General features: G+C 42.6%; 1 protein-coding gene across 1 annotated transcript; it reads right to left on the bottom strand.

The window, feature by feature from the left end:
• Positions 1 to 1,258: 1,258 nt before the first annotated feature.
• BLOC1S2 (biogenesis of lysosomal organelles complex 1 subunit 2) lies at positions 1,259 to 8,675 on the bottom strand. The gene is made up of 5 exons (XM_040486156.1): positions 8,568 to 8,675; positions 8,125 to 8,241; positions 4,675 to 4,794; positions 3,842 to 3,946; positions 1,259 to 1,759 (listed from the first exon to the last, which is right to left on the bottom strand). The coding sequence occupies exons 1-5, from the start codon at positions 8,626 to 8,628 to the stop codon at positions 1,728 to 1,730; spliced, it is 435 nt and encodes a 144-aa protein (XP_040342090.1). The 5' UTR covers positions 8,629 to 8,675; the 3' UTR covers positions 1,259 to 1,727.
• Between the last annotated feature and the right edge of the window lie 526 nt (positions 8,676 to 9,201).

A 9,201-nucleotide genomic window follows, 5' to 3' on the forward strand; every position in this document is an offset into this window, starting at 1 on the left:
TCAATTCCAAAATACTAGTTTCTGTGTCATGATATATATCTGGCCAAATGTTTCAAATCTTACATGAAAAAGTTATAGAAAGTTTAATAAAGGACCAAAGAGGATCACATTAAATAAGTTCATCCTCAGAAACACAAAAGCGAATTGAAATATTTCGTTAAAATTTTGGTTTCTAAGTAAAAGAAAAAAAAGCCTGGCTTTTTCAAAGAGGCTATGAGAAGTCACTAAAGGAGTCTAAGCAGGAGGGGTAATGTGGCCACTTCACATTTTAGAAAAATTGTTCTGGCAGCAGTGTAGAAGGTTGGAAGGATCGTTATAAGAGACACAGCAATAGTGCAGAGGGGCAGATGATAAATGATGGTCTGGAACAGAGATACTGGGAAATGACAGAAACAGGGTTAAGAACTCTTTTGGAGATGGAATTGGGGACCTCAGACATCTTCCTAGCTGCTAGCACCCAACTCTGAATAAGGATGCCTATCTTCCAAACTGGACTGGTCAGTCAGTATCCTCCATCCATCTATATCTTTAGTCTAACAGGGAGATGATCAGGTCCCTAGGAGCCCCCCTGACCCTGCAGGCACAAGTAGGAAGATATTTTACAAATGCTTTCCTTTATGAGTGGCAGCCCTACCTCCCCATCCAGTACCTCTGTGGTACTGGAAACAAAACAAGTTTGTTTTCCTTTTTGAATTTAGGATCTTATTAGCAATACATTAGCATCATTAATAGAAAAACAATCATTGACACAGAAACTCAAAAACCACAGTGTATGTGCACGCACACATACACACTCTTTGTCTTCATCACATTTCCAAAGGGAGCACATGGCAAGATGTTATCTATCTCCAGACATCTGACTCACACAGAGAAGAGACAGGTAGGACCCATCGTATACATCAGGATATCAAAATACTCCCTTCACAGCTTCTGCTCAGTCTACAACACTCAGCCTAAAATTATTTTAAGATTTTCTGCTATTTGATGGGGCACCTGGGTGGCTCAGTCAATTGAGTGTCTGACTGGCTCAGATCATGATCTCATGGTTCATGCGTCGGGCTCTGTGCTGACGGCTCAGGGCCTGGAGACTGCTTCAGATTCTGAGTCTCCCTCTCTCTCTCTCTCTGCCCCTCCCCCACTGGCACTCTGTCTCTCTCTCAAAAATGAATAAACATTAAGAAAAATTAAAAAAAAAAGATTTTCTGTTATTTGCAATGTTATGGAAAAGTAAATTACTGACATTCACAGGGTGACAATCTATAAAGAACAAGTTTGTTTTCCTTTTTTAATTTAGGGTCTTATTAGCAATACATTAGCATCATTAATAGAAAAAAACAACCATCGACACAGAAACTCAAAAACCAACCATTAAGAAAATAATGTAGTAATCAACCACTATGAGAGAAAATAGGTCCTCTCATTTGATTCTACTGGCAAGCCCAGGTTTATCCTGAACTTTGAGAGACTCTCTGTCCTGAGTGGATGATGAAACATTCAAGTAAAAGGTAAGGAGTTTTAAGTGTGAGTTTCTGAGGGATACTGCCTCCAAAGAAGTTCAGGGGTAGCCACAGTCCTCCAGTTTACTCCAATGTTGGGACGTTTCTGGGACGACCTATCATAGTTTCCTTTTGAGGAGTTTTGACAATTCATCAGCCTCAGCATTCAGGTCTTATAAAACATTCCTCCATGTTAAAAAAAAAAGACACTGTTCCACAGGAATGAGTTTTTCATCGCTTCTCCAGCTTCTTGTACTTGGCTTCTACCAGGGAGAGAGAGAGAGGAAGTTAAATCTTTTAAAATCAGCTCTTACAAAGATCTTTCTTACTTAGCATTTCCAGGCACATTAAAAAATATCTATTATATAAAAAAAGAACAAAAACAAACAAACAAAAAAAAAACCTGTTGGTTTCAATCTCATCATCTGTCCAAACCGGGTCCAAACTGGAGGCACGCCATAAATGTTAACTATCGTATTAGCTAAGGACAGATATTTGGGTATCGATCAACCATGTGCTCAACTTAAGATAGGGAGTCAAACACACACACACACACAGAATTAAGAATAAGTCCACTAAGTTCAACCCTGTCAACAGCACCTGCTCCAACGGCTCCACCAGGATTAAGTAGATCTACTGGCACTTGAGCCATGGGGAGCCTTACTAAGCACAGGAAAGTGCCTCTCCAGGCGCTCTCTGGGAGCCAGACTCTCTGGACACACAATGTATGTTTCTCCTTTTCTTTTTTTTTTTTTTAATCTTTGCTTATTTTTGAGAGAGAAAGAGAGAGAGAGAGAGAGAGAGAGAGAGAGAGACAGTGCAAGCAGAGGAGGAACAGAGAGACAGGAAGACACAGAATCCAAAGCAGGCCCCAGGCTCTGAGCTGTCAGCATAGAGGCCAACGCAGGGCTTGAACCCACAAACAGCAAGCTCATGACCTGAGCTGAAGTCAAACGCTTAACCTACTGAGCCACCCAGGTGCCCCACTCCTTTTGTTTTCTTATCCCTACACCTCACTATAGGAAAGCAATTTTGAACGACAAAGAGATTTAAAAGACCATCAGATAAGCCTCTTATTGTGATAGATTTTCCTTTTTCTTTAAAACCTTGAAAGCATTTGGTACAATGCCTTCTTTATAGTCAGGTTCACAGTCACCATTTAGTAAATGTAATTGTGGACAGTGAAACTGTTAATCACCACTCATGTCAAATCTCAGTTATGAACCACTCTCCTGAAGTAGTCAATAACTGTCAATGATGAAAATAAAATAATCTATAAATTATACCTAGGATAAAAACAACTTCATTGTTTTTAATCATGGATGTAAGAGCCAGAGCCAGATAGCAAGCCATCAACAATACAAGTACCAGTTTCCTCCTTAAAGGAAAAGTAAACTCTTGATTGACTTTTCTATTTTTTAAAACAATGTTTATTATTGAGAGATACAGAGAGACAGAGAGAGGGGGAGACACAGATTCTGAAGCAGGCTCCAGGCTCTGAGCTGTCAGCACAGAGCCCGACGCAGGGCTCAAACTCACAAACCATGATATCATGACCTGAGCTGAAATCGGACACTTAACCGAGAGAGCCACCCAAGCGCCCCTGATTTTTCCATTTTTTAAAACATATGTATCTACATTATCAAAGATGCTTCAGCCTGCTGAACCATAATTTTTTTTTAAATTTTTTTTTTCAACGTTTATTTATTTTTGGGACAGAGAGAGACAGAGCATGAACGGGGGAGGGGCAGAGAGAGGGAGACACAGAATCGGAAACAGGCTCCAGGCTCTGAGCCATCAGCCCAGAGCGTGACGCGGGGCTCGAACTCACGGACCGCGAGATCGTGACCTGCCTGAAGTCGGACGCTTAACCGACTGCGCCACCCAGGCGCCCCATCAAAGATGCTTCAGCCTGCTGAACCATAATTTTAAGAGCTTGAGCTCTGTAACCAAACAGACCTGGCTTGGAATGTAGCTCTTTCACATGCTAGCTCGGTATCCTTATGCAAGTTATTTATTTAACCCCTTCAACCAGTTTCTTCTTCCAAAGAATGGGGATAAAAATCATGCACTTATCTCATAGATTATTGGGAAGATAAAAAGAATAATACATGTACAGTCCTAAGAACAGTACCTGATATATATCATTAAGTATTCAGAAAGTAGTATTTTTATTACTACTACTACTAATAAAAAATTACTCTCACTAGGCTATTGTATAAATTAATTAAAATAGACCATTATGGGCACACCATAAATGACCTATTAGCTAAGGTCCTATGGAGTGCGGGTGGGGGCTGGGTGGATTACTCTTATTAAATCAAAACAGAAATAAAAATGGTTACCCAGTTTTTTTGAATATGCATCCAACTTGTAGGCTGCCTGCTCGAGAGCTGCTACCTGTTCTTCAATTACATTGATCTGATCCAGATAAGGCTGCAGTCCAGCATCTTTGAAAACAAAGACAGGCCACATGTTCATACAGCCTCCACAAGGAGTGTAGAAAAGACAGGCAAAGTAAGAATGCTAGTGTCACTCCAACTCTGCCCAGGACACACTAGGTGGAGTGACATGTTTCTGGTCACTCATAGGACAAACACTAGCAGACAGTAGCTAGCTGATCAGGCAGAACTGTGACCTGGACAAAGCAAGTCTCTCTCACCCACTAATTTCCCTCTTTTTTAAATTCCTTGCTCTACAAGCAATCTTTCTGCAACTGATTCAGTTTCTTGGGTAATCCCATACCAAGGAAGAGTGTCCTAGAGATAGGGAACATACATAGAAGTCAATGGAAAAATATATTCTACCAGTCTCTAAATTAGCATTTTCCATTTACAGATGTTCTGGTTTTCCACTTATAAAGTAGTCCTTTATGGATTGCATTGTTAAAATAAATGCACTAGAATCTGGCCACTGTTTTTCTCCCCTCTCCCTTTCAGGAATAAACTGATCAAGATTCCAAGCAGAATCTTGGACCAAATCAAGATTCCGAAGCAGAAATAACCATACTGAAACATGCTAATCTTCAAAATGGAAGAAATCCACCTTAACTTTGTAATTCACTTTTAGAGAATGAGCTCCCTCAGGACAGGTGCCATGTTCCCTCCACTTCTCCGCAACCCCAAGCACAAAAGAATATTAAATACAAACATGTTTAATTATAAATATTATTACTTACACTTCTGGTTTAAGTCCTTTAAGTTTCTACTAATGTTTATAGCAATATCTTTCATTTCAAGATACTTCAGGCTGGTTAGTTTATTCATATTTTCCAGGAGCTTATAGTCTTCGCTGGTGGCTTTAAAATAAACAGAAGATGTGATGCCTTTAAGATTTGTCATAGATCACTGGAATGTAGAATTATAGGCCAAATGGTAGTTCAAGGCAGGACCCAAAGAATGTCAAAGGTGCAGGCCACTATTGATTTATGACTTTTATACTCAGCAAACTATATAAACCAGTTAAGATCCAGAGACTTCAGAATCTTTGTTAGAAAGGGAAATAACAAATTCATGTCCTAAGAAAAGAGAGGTGACATAGTCTTCGTATTTCTATGGTATGAAAACATGTAATTTCGGGGACTGCATCATAAATATATATACAATCAACTAGGACCTCACCGCTTCTTAGTAACTCATTGATTACTATTTGATTCTATATTGCCTTTTATGTACTGACTTTTCCAAACCATTTGTCTTCTTCTTATATCCTCAGTTCCCTTCCCCATCCCTACTTAAAGCAAATGGCTTCTACTCAATTTTCCTGAAAAGTGGAAAATTCCCCTTACATAAGCTCCCTCAACCTTTCTGACTCACTTCAAAATTTCTCTGTACCCTAATATCTTCCCAAGAGGCATGAGGGCTCCTATTCTTGTCAAGACAACTTCTCCTATGCTCTTTCTTCTAACCCTGCAGGGTCTCTCTTCCATCATATCCTTCCCCTGACATTTCCAAACTCTCCCTCTATTCTGGCAGCTTCCTCTCTAACTAGAAATATATTCAGGTTTCTTCCAGCCCAAAAGCACTCTCTCTTCTGCTGCACCGACATCATTTGCTCATAGAGCAAAGGAGCTTCACCGCTAATCCTTTTTAAAGACTAACTTATATTCACTGGTTCCTCTTCCTCACCATTCACTCATGTAAACCCTTGCAGCCTGGCCTCTGCCCCCACTATCCAGGGAAATTACATGCTCCATGTCATTGGTGCTTTCTTAACCACCAAATCCATAGTGTCTTCTCAATCATTATCATCCTGAATCTCTTCATAGTACCTGACCCTGTGATCTCCCTCTTTTCACAAAATGCTCATTTCCCTTGTCTGCTACATCATCATATTAGCCTGATTTTCTAATCTCTTTCAACCTGCTCTTTGTAGGTTTCTATGCCAGATGCTTTCTCATTCATCCTTAACTATCACTTCCCAATTTTTACTCAGCTGTGACACAAGACTGATGTTTACATGGGCGGCACATTCCTATGGGCAATCTCAGGGTGATGCTAGATTCCTTTCAAACTCAAAAAAGCATTTGTACAAGTAAGAATGACAATCACAGGGAAATTACAATCTGCTTAAAATTAATTTTATAAGTAAAAATCATTTGTTATCAATCCTAGGTACCTTAAGTACTGTTGTTAGAAACAAATTATTTGCCCTATACAGGCATTCTCCGAGGCTGTAGTTGAGGCCCTTAGCTACCCCTAAGTACATCCTTGCCAATCTCATCCTGCAGAGCCTCAACTCACACCACGGTGCAGGGGACTCCCAAATCGGTTTCTCCTGCTCTGATCACTCTCTGAGCTCGGGACTCACATGTGCAAGTCACCTAAGTGTCCTGGTAAAAATCTTAAATCAGCCAAGCCAAAACCAAAAATATTTTTACACTAAACATGGTTCTGCTTTCCCACTTCCCTATTTTAGATGATGGCACCACCGGTTTAAAACCTCAAACGTGTCTTAGGCTGCCATCTCTCCATGGACACAACAAGTCCTATAAATTCTACTTCCATGATATTCTTGTACCCATGCTCTCCTTTCCATTCCCTCTACCATCACCCTGTCACTGATCATCATCATTTCTTTTCATCTGGACTCTTGCTCATATGTCTCTGAGCTCTATCCTCCGTATTCATACCCTTGTTGCTAGCAAATTAGTCTGTCTACCACAAGGGTCACACACTGTAAGACCTAGAAGCCAGCAAGATCATATAAATGAGTGAAGCAAGCCAGGTGTTTGTATGTTAAACACATAAGATTATTCACTTCCATAAAGAAGTATGTTCTCTCCTACTTTTTAGCACATGCAGACTTCTTATCTATCATTTACTTTACCGACTTGATAGAAATATTGGTACAGAAAATTGATTCTCTACCACTACTAAAAAGCAACACTACAAGAACAGTAATAAATGGCAACTGACCAGGTGTCAGTAAAAGGGAGAAAACAGAGTGGTGGGGACACACTGCATAGCCCTAATCCATTCAGAGGAGACAGCGGCTCAGCTATGGTTGATCATAGCATCGCAATGGGGGAGTTAGTATTGCCAAAATCTTTGGAATTTTTTTTTCTTTTTAAAAAAAATTTTTTTTCCAACATTTATTTATTTTTGGGACAGAGAAAGACAGAGCATGAATGGGGGAGGGGCAGAGAGAGAGGGAGACACAGAATCGGAAACAGGCTCCAGGCTCTGAGCCATCAGCCCAGAGCCTGACGCAGGGCTCGAACTCAGGACCGCGAGATCGTGACCTGGCTGAAGTCGGACGCTTAACCGACTGCGCCACCCAGGCGCCCCAAATCTTTGGAATTTTTAAAGAGAAGCCAAAAATCTAGATTTTGTTACTTGGTTTCTCTTGCTCAGAAATAATTAAGTAACTAATCAGAATGATAGAGCCTCATAAGCCCTCCCATTCTGCATCAAGCCTTTTCTCATTAATTCTGGTTCCCAAATTTAGCTCACAGCAATTGCCTGGGGAAGTGAAACAATATAAGAAATGCTTATGAGAGGCCACACAGGACCAGACTTCACTTTTTGGACCTTTCTTCACACACAGGTCATGTGTTGACCTGGAAATACACAATGAACCCCAAAATTAATCACGTCCCAAAGGGTGGGTCACCAAATCCTCAGACCAACCTAGCAGGTCCCTAAATCTGCAGTTCACTCCCTACTCCCCAATTTAATTTCTCTTTGCCCCAATAAATACATCTGTTTTAAGGGAACAAACTGCTTATATCACCTCACTCGCTAATCGTTTCCCCCTTTTTGGTCAATGCTTCTCTTCACAGTCCTGCTCAAAATGCACCTCCCCCCAAGGAAGCACTTCTTGATGAATTCGTTTTATGTCTTCTCATAGTTAGTCTACACTTACGGAGGCTTGCAGAGTTGTATTAAGCATTTTTATGTATTTCTGAAATTAGCCAGTGAATTTCTACAGGGAAGGAACAGACCTTTTTCTTTCCCATTCATGACCATCCCAAACTTCCAACAGGCGTATTCCAGGGCATGAAGAGTGTTGGGGAGGGAGCCACAGACTGATGCTGCTAAAGCACCTGACAGGTCTCCCAGAGCCAAACCGCAGCTCCATAGGGTAGTATAGAGCAGTACCCGAATCAGTCCACACCCCGCCTTACCCGTCAGTTCCCCAGTCAGGTAAGTTGCCATTTTGGAGAACATGTCCCGGCAGAGCTCCGTGATGTCAGCTTCAGCCGGCTCCTTTGCTTCCTCAGCTGTTTCCACCGCGGCATCGTCTGGATCAAAGGAGAACGGGTAAGTGTCCCACCGTACACCGGGACCTAATCCAGCGATGGCATCTTCTCCTCACACCCCTTCACTAGTCCTCATTCGATCAAGTCGGCTCCATTCTCCATGTGCCATAATTTCAAGTCCCTCACTTTGTCCTTGCCCCACCTGACACGCCAACTCTGCTCCCTGGCCACCGGCCCTTGGCTCACACCCGATCCCGCGCCAAACTATCTCAGTCGCCCGGTCAGGTGCTCCCCTCCGACCTGCTTGCTCCTGCCAAGCGAGCCCCCGGCCTCCTGCTGGACACTTCATCCCCAACCACTCTGCGTACCTCGAACAGGTTCCTCTCTTTGGGTCGCCGGGACATCCTCGGCAGCCGTCGCCGCCGCCATGCCTGGCCCCGCGGTACTTCCGGTTGTGGATGTCTGCGCATGCGCGCCGGGAGGGTCCCGCCCTGCCCCCCCCCCGCCTCCCGGGTTCGCAGCCCTGGGATTCTCCATCTGTCCACTGGGTCTTGCTGCACAGCATGAGTGATATAAGCATGAAGCTGAAATTGAAGCTAAGATAAGCTATTGTGAGTCCTTCCTGTTGCCAAGAGCCGCGACGCCTGGAACTGAGAATGCGCTCATCCCTGTCACTAGTCTAGTAAGACCAACTGCCTGTCTGGGGTTGGTTGAGCTCAGGTGACCTGCTGACCAAAGTCACAGAGACAAATTACCCCTCCGCAAAGACTCCCCACCCAGGCTCTGCCCAAGACGCCTCAGGGAATCCTTTTGAAGGTAGTCTCATCCAACCTTTAGGAAATCTTCACTCATTGATCCCGGAACCGAAATACTCGACCTTCAATGTTTTGGATAAACAACTCATTGTCCCCCTTTTCTTTTTTAAAGTTTATTTATTTATTTTGAGAGAAAACGAGAGGGAGGGAGAAAGAGAATGAGCGGCGCGCCCCCCCCCCCCGCGCA

The sequence above is a fragment of the Herpailurus yagouaroundi genome, unplaced genomic scaffold, assembly GCF_014898765.1.
Source record: "Herpailurus yagouaroundi ecotype Mexico unplaced genomic scaffold, PumYag 163, whole genome shotgun sequence".
NCBI classification, from domain to species: Eukaryota; Metazoa; Chordata; class Mammalia; order Carnivora; family Felidae; genus Herpailurus; species Herpailurus yagouaroundi.

What these genes read in the sequence shown, in the direction of transcription:
- BLOC1S2 (XM_040486156.1), bottom strand. Translation starts at nt 8,628, where the DNA reads ATGGCGGCGGCGACGGCTGCCGAGGATGTCCCGGCGACCCAAAGAGAG. An exon ending in CCTGACTGGGGAACTGACGG is followed by an intron (nt 4,795 to 8,124) that starts GTAAGGCGGGGT and finishes TTTATTTTAAAG; the next exon opens with CCACCAGCGAAGACTATAAG. An exon ending in AAAGGACTTAAACCAGAAGT is followed by an intron (nt 3,947 to 4,674) that starts GTAAGTAATAAT and finishes TTGTTTTCAAAG; the next exon opens with ATGCTGGACTGCAGCCTTAT.